Raw genomic sequence first — 18044 nt, forward strand, 5'->3', positions numbered from 1 at the left:
TTCAGCTGTTCCGTTGTTTCTAAATACTGGACATCTCTGTTCCATTTAAACAAACAGTACTGAAAAAAATCCAATTATAGTAGTAGTTGTCAGTGTGGAAAACAAAGCTATTAAATTCTGATGTACAGCTGGATCTGTTTAGTTCCTAAATAGCATAGATCAGACTGTTTCTTCCTTTTCTTGTGAATTAGTGGCACAAATAAATTCTGCCAGAGACTAATGCAGTTTAGACATTAAAACGTTTCACTGTTTTAGTGTATAAACAGTCTGCATGCTTTGGATACATAAAATCAATATGTAATTCCGGTTGCACATTCATAAAAGGTCAGATTAATTTTATATGGTAAATGCAGGGTACTGCTATATAAAGCAATATAGGATGGACCAATGCATTAGGGGGATACAGTCTTATTGCACTTAAAAGCTTTTAAACTGGAAAGCTGTTTTTTGGCTGAGGCAGATTTTTGTCTATTAAATATTTCCTCTGAGTTGCGCCCATGACTCCATTTCTCCCCTTTTGTTTCCTCCAGACATACGCGCCAAAACAAATCCCAGAACCCTTATCCAGCAATTGTACTGCAAGGAGAAGTCTGGATAAGATCCCCACCATAGCCAATAAACAGAATATGATAAATCGGCTAAATGTCACTGTCATGCAAGGGCATCCTGGTGTGCTCATGCTGTCCCACTGGAAGGAAGGACTGAACATCAAACTCTGGTTTCTGCAGCAGCAAAGTAGGGCAGATGAATAAAGGAAAACATTTAATAACTATGCATTATTAATATCACTAGCAGGCCATTAAATCACCCATACAACACACATTTAATGAAGGGGAATATGTTGTTTGAACACTGTGTAATTGTCGAACTAACTCATTTGGCAGAGCAGCATGTTTTGCATCTTGAACTGACAGTTTCGTGAGGTTGCCAGCAGAGCTGGAAAGGCTGGCATTTCACTGTAGAGATTCAGAATGATCTCAGAGCCCTGAAGTCATGTTGGAAAGAGCTAAATTCAGTTGCCTTTTTTGTGACAGATCCCTATAGTTACTTGATTTGCCTACCGATTGGTTTCCCACTCTGTAGAAGAGGCCTTGTGACATCATCTTCCCCTCAACACTTTGCCTTGTTAGAATATAAGCTTTTCATAGGGTGGTGTATCAGCAGTCGCCAGAGACGTAAGGGAGAGCGGTTTGTTTTAAGGAAAATTTTAAAGAAAACACCTTTCCTTTAGCTCTTTCCACTATGTTTTCCTCTCCTTTGTACCTCTGTGTTTCCCCAAGAGACACAGCCCTATTATTGTAGACCTATGTTATTGTTTTAAACGGAACTCCTTATCAGGTTTAATAGGTTTCAGTAGAGCATTGTTAAAGCCTACTTACAAAACCCTTTACATCTGCAATTTAAATGAACTTTAATTTGAAATTCAGCTTTGAAGGAATCAATATTTAGCAGATTTTTGCAATTTGACTAAGTTTGCTTACATATGGAAAACAAGCTTTCCCATTGCTACGTTTAGAGTAGGAATGAATTTCCCATATTTTTAAGAAATTGGAAGGAGTAAGACGTATAGGTAGGGTACTAAACATTTTCCTAGCAAGAAGACTTGTGAAGAAATGAAATACATTCTGTGGAATCCCTGAGTACATAAAATACCTAATATAAGTATCGCTGAGTGTCCTTTTGACAAGTTTCAACCTTTCAGAAATACTTATGAGTTCCTAAAATGTCAGCACTTTTTCAGAGGAAGGCAGTGAACTAAGGCTACTTTGGCAAAGTCAAAATGTGAAGTCAGGTATTTGAGGAAAGTCAGTTTCTTCTTATTGAAATAAATTCCCTTTTTTTCTCTCTTTTTTTTTCTCTTTTTTTCTCTTTTTTCTTTTTTTCATTTTGATATGCCATAATACAGCAGAAGAGTTAAGCAAGAAGTGGTCTTCACTCATGTGATGTATCTTGTCTATCATTTCATTCTGCAGAAACCTTCAGGTTTTCTGTTTTTAAAATGATATTGCCAAGAAATAATTCTTACTTCTAGTGTGAAGTGCATAGTATTTAGTCACCAAAAGCTTTAGAATGTGGGATATATACGACCATAATATGGCAATATGCAGAAATGTTTCTGTGCATTTGTGGCTGACAAAATAATGTATTTCTTCTTGATTTCTGTATTTCTGAAATTCTCAAACCATATGGGAATAAATGATTGAAGTTATTGTGATTTACCTGCATAAAAAGAATTGTGTTGTATCGTGATAGTCACAGCAACAGTTTCCTGGGTTCAAGACCACGCATCACTGGATGAGGCATGCCACCAGTTCCATCTCTTCATTTGCTGTGTCCAGGCCTGTATTCATTCAGTTTTTCAGACAGCATTTAACAACCATCCACCTATTCCCTACGTTCTCTAGAGTAAAGGCAAACAGACACATTTTTTGTGTTTCCTGTTTCAAGTAACTTGCATACTCTTGGTACGCAGGTAGTATTAAAGCTTGGACCCCTGTTGGAGGGTGACAATGCTGTCATACCATGATGGTGATGTGAAATTTGAACTCAACAGGAGGAACAGCATCAGTCTTTTCAGAAAACAAAACCAGCAGAAAACAAAATTGGAGCCCATATGAATAATGCTTACATCTGTGTTTGTTGTATCAAAAAAGCAGGAGGAATACCTAACATTTGGAAAAGAATGAAGTTACTCATTTTTTCAGTCTGCAAGTGCTCAGATAGTGTGAATAGGATGGGTAGAGAGTTAGTTATACACTGGTCCAGTTTCTTGAAAAGAAAGGGAAACAAGGGTTCAGCTCCCTTTTTAGTTTCATGGAAGACAAATCTGCGTTTCTTGGCTCCTAAATACCATCCATCTCTCATACTGTAGCTCTTTCACAGTTTCTAAGAGAATTCAAGGTTGATTGGACTGGAGGGAATATAATTGCGTTCAGCCTTTGAGCATTAATGCAGGAGTAAAAACTTTTGAGTTCTGGTTGTTGTTTCTTTTTTCTTTAGAGTATTTGCATGCGCTTGACTTTGCTTAGACTTTGACGTACATGGTGCTCATATAGGCTTTTTTCAAGGTTGGCACTCACAGAGATTAGTATAAACGTTTCTGGCCCTTCTTTCAGACTTCTTGGTTCTCCAGTGACCTTCATGTATCCTTTCAAGCACAATTTTCTATGATGTCTTAACAACAACCAGATTGTGCACTGAATTAAGCCCTACTTAGTAGTAAGAACTGTGCCTTAAGGGTAAGCAAGCTATTTTGCCTTACTCATGGCTTACAGGGACTCATCCTTAGAATTAGTGATGGCAATTAAAATTTATATTCTAGCAAAAGGAGAACAAGTTGTTTAAGAGAACAGTCTGACTGACATGAACATAATTTAGCCCTGACCTTAGTTTTGTGAAGTACTCTGGGAAACTTACTTGCAGTCAGCCAGTATCTCCCTGGTTTATATGAATCAGAAAATCAGTTGTTCAAACCAACAGTGCACAACACACAAACTCGGAAGACATGCAGAGGAACCATATGATAGATGTACATACTGTGCAATATGTTTGCTACAAAAGGAAAAAAAAATACCTTCAGCTGCTTTTTGTGAGTGACCCGATCTTGTTGACGACTACTGGGAGAGCATGAGAACACCAAATAATGTCATTTTTTTCAGGAAACTAGGCACTGAAAAAACTCAGTTCAGCTTGCAGTCTGGCTAGGTATGGAGCTTTGCATCCTCTCAAGGCTGGTACAGCTTTAATACCCTGCAGTTCTCTAAGTGGGAAGTAAAACACTTGAAAACCTGGTACATGAGATAACTGCTGCACAAAGGTCTGCGGAAGGGCCATTTTCGACCATATATTGATCTTACATTCTTTGTCTTAACAGTGACACGGTAATTCACTGTAAGAGAAAAAATAAAGGTAGTGGGGGAGAATTTAATATTTTTTTCATGGACCTAGAAAACAGCACAAATCATGATTCATGCACTTCAAAAGCAATACTTTTGCATTAACTTACTTCTAGCTGCAGCTTCCCATAGCTGTTAATATAGTAGAACGTCATCACAGTTCATGTTTTATTTGTTGCTGAAGTGTGGGTATCAGCATAAAAAGGAACAGAACTTTGAACACTGTGAAATCTTATGTTAACATTGTGCTTCCTTATAGCCAGTGAAAGCAGTTGCACACAGGCAGCGTGTAACATATTTGTTCATTCATTTACCAGAAACATTTTCATTTCAAAACAGTGTCATTAGGTGTAATATACAATGTATCTGCACTTCCATTTCATAGGAAAGAGATGCAGCTATTTGATTTATTAATAAGCCAAAGAGATTTTGCAATAAATCAGAATTTAGCAGCTTTGTTCCCTTATGTAAAATACTATTCTAATTAGATTTTCTCCCCTCCCAGATATTATCTGGTTAAAAACCATAATCACATATTTCAAGATAATTGTAACAGTACTCAAGTACACAGACGGTTAGATTTAATGATACAAGACTTTTAGTTCCAAAACTGAATCAGAAATACAAAGAACCCAACAAACAGGAGAAAGAGCATGTTCAGTCATAGTGATGTGGAAGTCAGGTAGGTTTAGTAATCTCTGATCTTGATATATTTTTGTGTTTGTTTTTGGTTCGGTTTGGTTTTTTTTGTTTGTTGTTTTTGTTTGTTTGTTTTTTGTAAAGTTGTTGGCTTTGCTGTCAGGAATTCACAGCAGCAAGGAAATCGGGTTGCTGTACAAATTAATGCATCCGTGTGGCACTGAAACCATGCTCTCTTTGCTGAGTTCAGCAACCAAAGAAAACCATTTGGTTACGCTGGTTTTGTTAGGTGTCTCCAGGAGTCTCTCAGAGGCGTTCATCAAAGATACTAAGATTTCTTTCTTTTCTTTTCTTAGGACCACTAAATGAAAATTTGCACTGAACTGAATAACACTCTTCACAATGTGTATATTGTAACCAAAAGACAAAAATGTTTCTCTTTCCAGCCAACTTTTTCCCTCCAATTTGCAAATGCAATTTAATCTACTGTGGTGACTCTTCTTTACCACAATACTTAGGCAGTCAGAGAGTTTATTATTTAAACACCTCGAGCACTATTTGTAGGTTATTTTTCCCGTACTTTGGTTTGGTTTTTTTTTTCTGCAAAGGAGTATACCAAGGCATAAAAGAAAAGAAGATGGTTTTCTGGGGCAGCAGAGCAGGCGTTACAAAGACAGCGCAGGCATTCCCAGCACAACGTGCTTCTGCCTGAACTTCACCCTCTGCAAGAAGCTGACTTAAAGCCTGCTGCAGGGCGCTGCTGGCTGCTGGCGTGGTGTTAATAAGGAAGAGGAATAAGGGTCAAGGGGGGTGGATGTGCAGCTTCACAGCAGCTGCCCCGTTCTGCAGCCTAATCAAGGTTTAGCTGCTTCCACAGGACTAGGTACTTCTGAGCATTCCCTGGATCAAGCTTCAGTCACCCAGAGAAAGTTAAGGCTGACCAAGAGAAATACCTAATGAGCTTAAATACTGACAGTATTTGGTGTGGAGAAGATCACCTGGACTTCTTGCTAAGGCTCACGTGCTTGACTGCTGACTTTGATGTAATTTAGGGAGTCTGATTCTCAGCATGGGAGTCTTATTCTTTGCTCAAAGCTGGCCTTTGTTTTTGCTGCTTATTTTTTTCCTTGTTTACAATCTGAATTCTGCATGTAAAAGTGATTCTTCCCTCCAGTGGGCTGTAGCTGTCTCAAAGTGACAGCCCATCTTCACAGTTCTTACATCTCTTCTTTCTCAAATATACAGTAAAGGTTTCCAAAAGTGTCAGGTGTAGGTGGTTTGAATTGTCTCCTGTGCACTATAATACTATAAGGCTGTCTTTCTTCCAAGCGTAATTGGCAGAAATTCCCCACCACCCCCCTTTAAGGAGGACCATTGATGGTAATCCTGACATATCCTCTAGTCACTTTTATCTCTTATTTAAAATGTAGTTTCTTGCACATCTTCTGAGTGGAGTTAATAATAATAATAATAATAATAATAATAATAAATTGAGACACCTGTGTGTTTCAGAGAAGCTGGCAATAGGACTGTCCTTTGGTTACTGATTCTCAGGCAGCTATTCCCATAAAGCAGTCTAAAAGGTAGTGGTTGGGGTCTACAGCTGCTCAGAAAAAAAAAAAAAGAAAAAAAAAACATTATAAAACATAACATTTGCAGTATGATCACTGTTGAAAGTTCAATAATATGATGATTCATTACTGGTTCTTTCATTCAAAGAGTGTGCAAAGCAGTTTTCTAATGGTTGTCCTCACTGATGGGGAGAAAGAGCTATCTCAGCAGCACCACAACTGGGCATTTCTCATTTCACTGCATAGTTTGTTTAGTCTGGCAAAGAAGGAAGAATCTTGATTTGTATTTAACAAAATCGAATAATTATGCTCTGATAGGATGTTTTTGCTCAGGCACAAGGAGGTGGTGCCTACAGGTAAACCTATCTGCAGTCAGCAAAAATACTAGCTTCAGACTAATGTGGTAGAGAACCAAGAAGATTTTTAAGTGTTAATTAGGAAAAGTTATTCTGCTATATGTTTCTAATTTACTGTAGTAGAATAATTTATCTTTGTTGTCATAAAGCATTTGAGAAATCTAGGTAATATTTCAAAACCTCATGTTAGCTTTTTCAGAATGGACAATATATTGACTTATGTTGTCCTAGATTTGCAGTAGCTTCACAGAACGTGATGTATAGTGATACTTTCGAGTATTCTGAGCCTTCCCAGGTAAATTTGCTTTTTCGAGTCCAGATCAAATTCATTTGACTTCTGGGTTTGGCTTCTTGTATCTAATGGCTTTAGAAACTCGTATTCTTTCACTTGCAGAACAAAAAAGTCATCTTTGTAAGGGAGATTCTACAAGGTACCTACAGAAATCAGGTGCTCAGGTCCATTTAATTTTCAGTGCCAGTGGTCAGTGTCATTCAACTGATTGCCTTTGAAAAAATGAACTTTAATATGTTATGAAAGCTATTTAAGAAAGTGATTCTGACTATAATTTGCAAGTCTTTGCACTAAGTAATTAGTATTTTTATTTTTCCAGGACTCAGAATTTGACCCGTTGAAGTTCACCAGTGTCATTGAATGCGAGAATCCAAACAACGACTTAAGTAGGTTTCGAGGTTACATGTGAGTATTTCATATAATATCCTTCAGTATACACTCCCTTCCTCTGATACAGAATTAAGTACATGCTGTTTCTGTTTGGGCTGTGTTATATAAGCTATGCCATCGTCATGCTAAATATCTAGGGATGCATATTCAAGCTCGTGTAGAGGATACTCTCCTATAATGGAGGTGGGAGCCTCACGTTTCCATTCCTTAGGACGAATGTATTTGGTAGCTTTGATCAGTTTAAACTCCAGTAATGAATGCATGAAGCAGTGCAGTTACGGACACTCTTCTCCCTTTCCCTCACTCCAAGGATCAGAAAAGCCCATCTGGAAATGGGAGGAAATAGAAAACCAGTCCAAGAGAGCCAACAAACAAGCACAATCTGTTGTACTCTGTATGAAGATGTGTCTGTTTGATGTTTCTTTTAATGTAAGTGTCATTGAGGAAAATCAGAAGGCAAAACTGATATTTCTCCAGCTACAGCAGTATTCCTTTACTCTCATTCAGACAAAATAAAACAATTATCTCATACAATGGGCGTGCTTGTTCATTACCATGCAGAATCACGTACGACCGCTTGACTTAATTCTAAACAAACAGAACTGCATTAACTGGGTGCTCATCTCTGGCCAATTAGGCCTACTCAGAAACAAATGTGAAATGTTTAAGTACGTACAGAACGCTTTGCTTCTAATGTAGCCAGGATTGTAGTGTGTGGGCATGCCAACAGTAGTGGTGACTTAGGAGGTGCACTCTTCCGTGACTTATTTTTCTGCAGTCTGTAACCTCATGCAGCATGAAAGACCAGGATACTTAATTTCTTTGTCTAAATTTTAATGAAAAGAGCTAAACAGATGCTAATTCTGTTTAGAATACCATAATTTATTATCCGTATGGATTAGGAGTGATGAGCAGTATTGAATTGCGTAAATAGCACAAAGACTGAAAATTGCTGGGGCTTGGAGAGTTTTTTATAGTGATGCTATTTACCAGCTCGGTTACTACTCTCAGATGTCACAGATTGTGTAGGATGTACTGTCAACTGGTGTAAATCAGGATAGCTTTTTCGAAACTACATCAAGTTGTAGTGTGGGAAAATGTGTTCCTTTATTTAACATCGCAAAACCCTACAGTTCATTTAAAGATAAAAGTTTTGTATTAGATATTACTGTGTGAGGGTGTGCAACTTGTCTACATTAATAGAGAGCCTGCTGTACTGCAGAAATGACATTTCCAGATATGGAAATGGAAAGTTTGGCAACTTTTCTAGCATACTTTATGCGTGTGAATCTTAGTCCCCAAAATATTGAGCATAGAATCATAGAATCATAGAATGGTTGTGGCTGGAAGGCACCTTTAAAGATCGTCTGGTCCAACTCCCCTGCCGTGGGAAGGGACATTTTAAACTAGATCAGAGTTGAATGCTGTAGAAGATATGTATAAACGTGTCTTTCATTATGTATTTATTTATGTATTCCATGTGAAAAATGTCTATAGCACGTAAGTTACACAACTGAATTATGTAGCAGATAGTACTGTAGTATGTTCTGGAAGGCTGTTTCACAAATGATGTGGATTTATTTTGACCCAGCAAAAAATCAAGACAAAAGTTGTGAATCTGGCAGGAAGCATCAAGTCTCATTTCCTAGTTCTCTTCAGCTATGCCGCAAGAGATTTACAACTGAAGGGTCATAGGGCATTTGAAGAGTGGGGGCAGCCATCAACAAATAAAATCTCAATCTCCCGATTTGTCAAGGGAGAGAGCCTTTTTTCCCCCCTCTTTTCAGATTTTCTTCATTAGTATGATGAAATCAAGAGTATATTTCACATCGCATGTTAGCAAGATGAATAGTAATTAGCACATCTCAATTGAAACATGTCATTACTGTGTCAAAATCAGACCTTAACTCTTGTTCAAAATCTTACCAGTAGTCAGTGCTTGAAAGAGAGGTTCAGATAACTCCAAACTGATAATATCTCAACTGCAAAGAAATGCTACTAAGATATTTAAATAGGGAAGCTATGAACTTAGTAAGTTTCCATTTTTGAAGAAGTCTATCTTTTTCTGTTTGAAATATGAAGAACACCTTTGGTTCTAAGGTCCATGATGATAAGTCTTTAAGGGAATAGAAATATTTGTGTGTGTGCATGTTATAAACATGTACAATTTTGTCTCCACAGTTAGTCCAACTGTGATCACTATAGGTAACCAACGTAGCACAGGCAGCTCGGGATGAAATGAGATAATATAAACCAACGATAACATAAACCTGCATTGAACATGCTCTGTATGTGCAAGACAGGCAGGGAGGTTGCCTCTCTTAAGTGGTTGCTGTAATACTGTTCTGCAGTTTCTGCACCCTCAGAAACATTTCTTCTTTCTTATTTCTTCTATAAGAAGTCTTGTGGGTAAAAAGAATAGAGAAAAACCTTACGTGCCCTCTGACTGTGTGCATCTAGCCAGAGTATGTACAGTATGCATGGCAGGCATTCAAAAATCCTGTTTCAGGTTACAAAAAATAACAAAATTGGCTTTAAAATCTTGTTCCTAGCTTTTTGTGTGTATGTGTGCAAGGGAGAAAAAGAAGTAGTCTCCCAGCTTCTCGGCTTTTCTCTGAAAGGTAAAAATTATGTCATTAGAAAAGAACATTATCTAATCATGTGATATCAGAAAAATTGTTTAGGAAATTCCAAAATGGGTGTAAGAAGGAACAATAATAATAATAATAATAATAATAAATATATATATATAAATGCATGTGTGCATTTCTATTTCAAACTTGTCCTAAGTTTACAAAAACAAAATAATATAAAATCACATTGCATTTTTTTAAGGAAAAAAGGTTAGGCATCGTTGTCTCTCTGACATGCTGTAGTGACTCAGAATTTCCCCAAATCAAACTGGAATACGTTTCATCGGTGTTGAGTCGGGAAGGTTCTGATCGAGGATGGTGACGTTTAAGTATTTTCTTTGGGATTCTCACATGTTGAGAAGCAATGACAGCTCCACCATTTGCTTTGTAAGAAATTTGAAATACCAGAATGAAAGAAAATACTGCCTTTTGAATTCAGCATTGATATGTCACCTTGCTACTTAATGCTGGCGAACAAGGAAAAGCATGAAAGAAGGCTGAAGTGAACGCTTGTCGGACTTGTGTTGGAGTTACTGTATTAAACCAGGAGGCTTGTTTCTGCACAAGCCCTCTCACAGTGCTGTAGCAAGGTGTCAGCTAGCTGTGTCTGGTCGGTCCCTTTCCCATACCGCATGGTACAGGCGTGTTTTGGACACTGAGGCACTGCCTGTGTGCGATGAGAAGAGCGAGAAGTGGCAGGGACAGCGGGCAGCCCAATGGTCTTGACATCTACAGGTTATCTTCAGATAACTGCACCCTTGCTGTGGAGCAGGATCAGATGTGGTATAAGCTAAATGAGAACAAAATCTAATAGTATAGGAAAAGTACACAAGTAATTGTTGCCATGAACAATATGCCTATTGCAGTCCACTATTACTGCCAAGTGTAAAGAACTGATGAAAGCTATAAGATCATAAACCAGAGTAATTACTTTCTAAGTAGGTTTATCTTTAAAAAGTCCATTTTTTAACAGGAATTGTAACTGTGGCTTAGAGACGTCATAGAAAACTCAAGCTAACATTCATTTATGAGGAAGGAAGGCTAATGTACAATTCGGTCTTAAAAAGCTGGCGGAACAGCAGAACCCTGAAAGTAGCATAATTTCTACAGTATGGATTCATTAAAAAAATATTTCCCATAGTGTAAGCCCAATTAAATGTGGGTAATTCTCCAGTGGCAATCAATGTTTACACTAATTGACACCTGCTGTTGGGCAGCCCCCAGTTTTTGAAGCTCCATTGGCAAAAGGAGAGGCAGTGAGTGACAGAGGTTTGCTGAGCAAAACCTCTCCCCTCGTACATGAGGCCCAGGGGGATGATGGACTGAGCAGGGGAAGTCTTCTCCTCATGAAAATAAATAAATAAATAAATAAATAAATAAATAAATAAATAAATAAATAAGGCCGGCTGCAGTTACCTCAGCTCTCAGATCCACCTCTTTTTCTCCATTTCCCTAGCAGAGAAAAGCTAAGCGTACCTGTTGGAACACCCATGCTTTTAATTTGTTGAGCTTTTAGAAGCAGGGAGTGGGTATAATATATTATACTGAAATAAAGAGGACTGTGCATGTGTCTATATATATATATATACATATGTATATGTATATATATTATTTATGGGTATGTTCCATTCATTCAGAGCACTGACTAGAGGCTACTTAGCATGACCAGTTCCTTAATCTGCAAGCAGTCCTACTGGCCTGGGAAAGACTACAAAGGATTCACCATTCTGAGCCTTTTTTTTTTTTCTTGCATATCTCAGGGGATTCGATACAGGTCTTCAGGCCTGAGGTCCTAGAAGCATGTGCTAAAGTTAGAGTTTTCATTTTCATTTAGAAAAATAAAAAATTCTAACAGAGAAAAGCATGAAGATACAACCCAGGTATGAAGGCTTAGAAAATAGAAAATAGAAAACAAATAAAAAGAACTCCACAACTCCACTTTTTTTTTGTGTGTGTGTGAAAATCACAATTTTAAGCCAATTTATAGATTTCAGGGAACACAGGGTTTTAAACGCTGAAATCTAGGTATCCATCGTTTGACGTTATAACAGCACAGTGTAAATTTTAGTTTAGCACATTGCAGTTTTGCAGGGTTTCTATTACACTCCCAGCTTTTGCTAATTTCTTATTGCAATTGTTTTTTTATAACTTGGAAGTGTGATGGTTTTGATGCTTTGCAAGTGAAGGCAGAACATGGACACATTTCAGATTGCTTTAACGTGCTCTGAGGCATTAGGGTACAGCAGTCTGTTAAATTAAATTTTATTCATGCAGACAAGGTCTGAAATGATTATTTGATTTTTCTTTTTTTTTACCTAATAAAACATTGTAATGCTATGTTTTAATCGTTGTTACTATTGTTGTCATTTCACTTGTGACAGTTAATTCTCATAAGGCTGTTTTCTGTAGTTCTCCAGCAACTGAAATTTGAGTCACTCCATCCATACACAGTAGAAGTTGCAGTGGAAATATAACTTTCTGATTTTCACATGTGCTTTGGTGCAAATCAACAAGAAATCAACAAGACTCATCAGGGCACGTGCCATTTCTTCTTTCTTAGACAGTGAGACACTTCTGAAAAGAATCTGTCTTGTTCTCACTGATGAACACATGGATATGTTTTCCTTTCTTTTTCACTGAACTTACATGTATTATTCCTGGCACATCTTCCTTAGTGTCACTGCTTCTGAAGCACTGCCTTTTCCCAGTTTCCCCATATTTCGTTTTAGGATTTTTTTGATAAAAACGTGAATGCCGTGTGAATGTTATGCACTACACAATTGCTCTTAGATGGATTGGTTTTACTGTGACTGGACATGCACAACTGTGCATGCGCAATTTGTACAAGCACAGAAAGTTCAATGCATTTTCAAAACATTAGATTGGCTGCACACGTGCTGTAGATTTGACCTTCGTATTGCTAGTGAACGTATGTCCAGTACATTTGTATATCCCACTTGTATATCCCGCAGCCTAGCCAGAGCAACTGGTACTGCTCCAGTTGGGCTGCTGCATGTCTGGGATTCAGAGGATCTTCCCAGGAGGAAGATATAAGGAAATATTTCACATTCAGGTTGACAAAACTTCTTAAAATTTGAAGATGTTTCCTGGGCTTATATTACAGAGTAGTATGATTTAATAAGCTTAATGTTTTGATATGCTGTGCTTTGTTCTGTTTTTAAATTTTCTGCAGCATACATAAAAATGGAAAAAAAGACGGACTGTTCAAAGAAAATCTTTTGTTACGTGGATGCACTATTAGAAATACAGAAGAAGTTGCAGGAATTGTAATCTACGCAGGTAAAAGTTGTTTTTCTGTCTGACTGCTCATCCTGTCTTTTCATAGTTTCCTTGAAACACTAACAGAAATCCCTATTACATCGTTTGATGCAATTGCTTTTGCAGGGCATGAGACCAAAGCTTTATTAAATAATAATGGACCCCGTTACAAGCGCAGTAAGCTTGAAAGACAGATGAATGCTGATGTCCTTTGGTGTATCCTCATACTTTTAATCATGTGTCTGTTTTCTGCCATTGGTAAGTACTCTTTAAAAATAGAAACTTAAGTATCAGACTCATTTGGGATTCATGTACTTAGCTTTACCAAAAACCTGTGTATATGCCAAAGCATGAAATCTGTATAGCTGCCTCCATACTATCCAATTTTGGTTGTGTTTCCTTGAAATCAAGATGTTTTGATACACGGTCCCATTTAAATAGCTTCTTAGTATCAATCAAATATATGCTAATAGTACCAGAGATCTGAATGCATAGATTTTACCACCTCCAAAAATGTCAAGTCGAAAAGAAGCCACTTTATAGGCAGTGCCCTCAAAATTACAGGTGGTGGAGTATAACATGCCATTAATCAGTCAACAAAGTAATTTATGAGCAGAGAATAAACATAATTAGGACAGTGCTATTCCCCAGTACTATTTATTAAATCAAGGGCACAGCGTACAACATATATGCACTGTCCCTAAGGCGGTAGCTTTAAACCCGAAGAAATACATAAAAGTCTAAATCTGCATAAATCCAATTAGAAAACCCTTTAGACTTCCTGGAGTGTTTAAGGAAATGCTGAGGTTCAGGTTAATACTCTGCAGGCTGTTTTTCTGTTCACTTGTGAGAAAGAATTGAGTTTTACATTTGGCACCCAAAATGATTGTTAATATATTGCATATGAATTCCATATCCTTCATGTTTGTGTGTTCTCTAATGTTTGTGTGTGAGTCATGCTGCAGAAACACCAGAATGTTTCCTAACAACCACTGTGTAGTTTAATAACAATCCTTTGCCTTTTTAATAAGTCTCAGTGTGCCTTTTTCCAGGTATTGTTAAATACTGCTCAAAGATGAGTTTTTTCCAGCTGTGAATCAGTCAGTGCATTTGTTTCCATTGAATTCAAGACACTTGTGCAGCATCTCAGCATGGGGGAGAAGTGCTGCAGTGGGCTTAATTGCGGGGAGCCCCTGCCTGCAGCTGTCCCCTCTGCCACTGCAGCAGGGGCGATGTCCCCAGAGCAGTGGCAGCAGGCTCTGTGCCACCGTGGCTTCACTACAGCTGTGACTCCTGGGCTGTATGAATGCAAATGGGAGGAGGTGGCACAGGGTAGGTGACACACGTGGCATCATCTGCTCCAAGGACAGAAACCACCAGCAGAGGGCCAAAGCAAACCGCTGGAGGCGGTAGCAGCCACGTACAGCTGGGAAGAAGTTTGCTCGAGTGCTTCAAAACCAGGGGTGCCTGGTGCTTCAGGCGTGCAAAGCTGTGTTGAGTCAGGCAACTTTTGTGCCTCCTGTCAAGACAGTGTAAGGGGAGGAAATCTGAAGCAGGATATTTATAAAACAAGTCTTGATGTAGGTCATTCTAAGTGTGGGAGTTCAATTTTTGCTCTCAAGAATAAAAATACAGACATCAGTCCGATGATATGCTCGTATTGGTAGCACAAGGGCAAAACAATTTTCTTACTTGGCTTAAGTATTGTTTTTATTTTTCAAGAGTTCAATGCTGTTTTATTGTATCAAGATGTAAAGAAAAGTTTAAAACCTAATAAAACGTGTCTTTCAAAAGATTACTTTTAACGTAGGCCTTTGTCTTCTTTTGCTGATTTTTGACATGCTGTGAAGATAATTTGAAGGCATCTTATGGTGGGGGAATTATTCCTTGGTTTTAACCCTAAAACATCAGGCAAAGCACTTTAGGTCTCTTGGGGCTCTTTCAGAAGATACTGGCTGCAAATCCTAGCACGCTGCTTAAAAAGGCAACTTTCTATCTTTAACAAGAATGTGCTTTTCCCAAAATAATAATATCCTTATCTTTATGTAGTTACCAGCATGATTGATAAAAAAAGGCTTTTGGCAAGACTCTAAATCTCTTCTGTTCTTAGTTCCTCAGCTTCACTGCTGTTGGCTCTGCTGCTACTCATAGCTTAAACTAATAATTTAGACTAGCCAGATTGCTTTTTTTGGATAAAGTTACCTGAAGTGACTAACCCCTGTAAAAAAAAAAAAAAAAGTAAGAAAAAAGTACGTTTTTGGGACCACTTTCAAGACAGACAGAGTAGCTGAAAACAAGTATCAATTTCCTGTGTAACTCATCTCTAAGGACAAATTTGTATCATGAACCTTTTTTTCTTGGAGTTACTATGGTTTTCTCTCTCTTTCAACTCTTCTACAGGTCATGGCCTATGGGTATGGCAATACGGTGAGAAGAAGAAACCAGTTTTTGATGTTCCAGGGCCTGATGGCAAATACTTGTCTCCTGTTTTAGCTTCCGTGTATTTATTTCTGACAGCGATCATAGTTTTTCAGGTATACAAGTTGTATATAATGTCACCTGTGTTCATTCTGTAATAAAGGTATAAATGTGCAGTGTGTGTAGTACCCTTTCTACAACTAAGACATGTGAGAAGCTAATCAAGTACTAAAATGAACTACGTGTAGTCACTTAAATTTTATCTACAGGGAATGTGATAATATATAACCAGAAACCTAAATCAAAGAAAGATATGGTCTACCCCGTGGTAAAAAGATGAGAACTTTTCTAAAAATAAGCAAACTGATACACTGTCAAACAATCTGATAAGCTGTCAGAACTGCACTGGTCTTCGAGAAGAAAACCATCTGAAAACCAACCTTCCGCAAAAGACTCAGGTCTATTTTATTCTATTTTATTTTAAACAAGTAGGAAGAGAGAGGATGCAATGGATCCTCCTGGGAGAAAAAAAGCTTTATGCTTCATATCCACCCACTGTGAAACAACACATCAGAGGTTCAGGGTGCCACTTTGGGTACACTGTCCTGGTGTGAACATAAGTTGTATACTTCTTTAGCCACTTTCAGAAAACATGCTTCTTAACAACCCCGTATCAGCTGAATAAACGTCTGGAGGGAAAACTCAAGTACAAGTTCTGTATTTCATGGATCTTTGACAATCTTTAGTAAACAGTTGAAAATCTTCTCTGGAGACATGTCTCACATCTCTCTTCAGCAACTAAAGAATGTGTTCTTCATTCAGATTACCTGCAGTGCAAAAGCCGTGGCCAAAGTGATTGTTCCTGTGGAAAGCTTTACAGTTCTTATTTTGTTTCTCTTACTGCTGCAAAGTGAATTTGTAAACAGTCTATTATTTATGCCGAATAAAATTATTCTGTTCTTTAAATACAAAATATTATTTCACACTTACAGGAGTCTGACCATGCTGTTTGTTTTGTTTTGTTTTCCTGGTTAGTTTCAGGCTCACCTTATTAGCCCCAAAAATATTTGCTTCTCTCCAGACATAATAACGTATTTCAGATCTGCAATTCACTGTAGGTTTTCCTAATCTAGCTCAGTAAGTAGATATTTTTCAAACATGTTAATAGATTTAGAGTAGATGCTTAAAGTACATAGTCTCTTTGTGTTCTGTCCACTGCCAAGTTAGATTTTATTAATTCAGAGTATCCTTGCTTGTTTTCTCCTAATTCGCTCTCTTTTTGTGTATTCTAGGTTATGATTCCAATTTCTTTATATGTGTCCATTGAAATAGTTAAAATCTGCCAAGTATACTTTATTCATCAAGATAAAGATTTATACGATGAAGAAACAGACTCTCAGCTGCAGTGCCGAGCTTTAAATATCACAGAAGACTTAGGTCAGGTGCAGTTTATCTTTTCAGACAAGACTGGGACGCTTACTGAAAACAAGATGGTTTTCCGAAGATGCACTGTTTCTGGAATAGAGTATTCCCATGACGATAACGGTGAGCTCACGATCTTGTTTTCTATCTAACTGCCGTACTTTGGTGCAATCTGAAGTAGATTAAAAAGTTGCTGTAATCTTAAATCAAAGAGAAAAATAAAAGAAATTGCATGTATCTTCTCGGCAGACTCCATAATAGCTGTTTTCAAGTTACTATAATTTGATGGCTGTGTTCAGCTAGCAATGACAATCTTACCAAAACGTTCTGTAACATCCACAGTAAGGCATCGAGGCAGTTGAGGCTTCTAGCTTTAGCTCCTGATTTAGTAAAGTACTTGAGCACATGGCTAATTTAAGCAAATTGAATAGTGCTGACGATACACAACGGTTTGTTTGAATATACTATGTAAAATACCAGCTTTAAGCACACAGCCAGATTAATGTCTGATTGAATACCTGGAATGAGGTTATCCTTGTGTGCTGAGAACAGATCATAAACAAAGCTTCTGCTTTTCATGTTCACAGGAAACATAATCTGATCTAATAGCATATTTTATGTTACCTTTATCAGATTCTTTTCAGTGCGCCTGTGTGACAGGTGTCTGTGTTAAAATACCTCCAGTGCTATGGGAACATTGCAGTTGAGAGAATGTGCACAGGTATCAGAGCTCTGAAACACTAAAAAGCTGGTTTTTGTCACAAGGGAAAGTGAGGGTGGTCATCCCTATGTCATCTTGTCACTCTCTTAAAATAATGAAGTGAATTCCTGTGTTTGTTTTCTTTTTTTGTTTAGTTTTTTTGTTTAACTGTTTTCCTGTTTTCCTCTAATGTTTATTGTTATTGTTTGTTATGTAACAGATCTTAACTCTTCAAATCAAACTCCATCTGTGTACCAAGCAATATCAATACCTACAGTATTGCATTTCTAATTGCAAAAATTAAGTTTCTTAATCTACATAACATTTTAAAATCACTGATAAGGAAGTTTTCTTGAAGACCATTACAGAAGTCAAGGTTACAAAAAGTATATGGAATAAGAGAAATAATCAAATAGACTGGAAAATTTAACACATGCTTTAAAAAGTT

The 18044-nt window shown here is 37.6% G+C and overlaps 1 protein-coding gene across 2 annotated transcripts in view; it reads left to right on the plus strand.

Annotated features, from left to right (window-relative positions):
- ATP10A (ATPase phospholipid transporting 10A (putative)) overlaps window positions 1–18044 on the plus strand; it is a 113434-nt gene that overhangs the window by 57186 nt on the left and 38204 nt on the right. The window contains exons 3-7 of one of the 2 annotated variants that reach the window (XM_013180709.3): window positions 7074–7159; window positions 12971–13077; window positions 13183–13314; window positions 15457–15590; window positions 16767–17019. In XM_013180709.3, the coding sequence (XP_013036163.1) occupies window positions 7074–7159; window positions 12971–13077; window positions 13183–13314; window positions 15457–15590; window positions 16767–17019 (712 nt within the window). The remainder of the gene's footprint in view (window positions 1–7073; window positions 7160–12970; window positions 13078–13182; window positions 13315–15456; window positions 15591–16766; window positions 17020–18044) is intronic. The other variant, XM_013180710.3, reaches the window with a different exon arrangement.

The sequence above is a fragment of the Anser cygnoides genome, chromosome 1 (genome assembly GCF_040182565.1).
Source record: "Anser cygnoides isolate HZ-2024a breed goose chromosome 1, Taihu_goose_T2T_genome, whole genome shotgun sequence".
Lineage (NCBI taxonomy): Eukaryota > Metazoa > Chordata > Aves > Anseriformes > Anatidae > Anser > Anser cygnoides.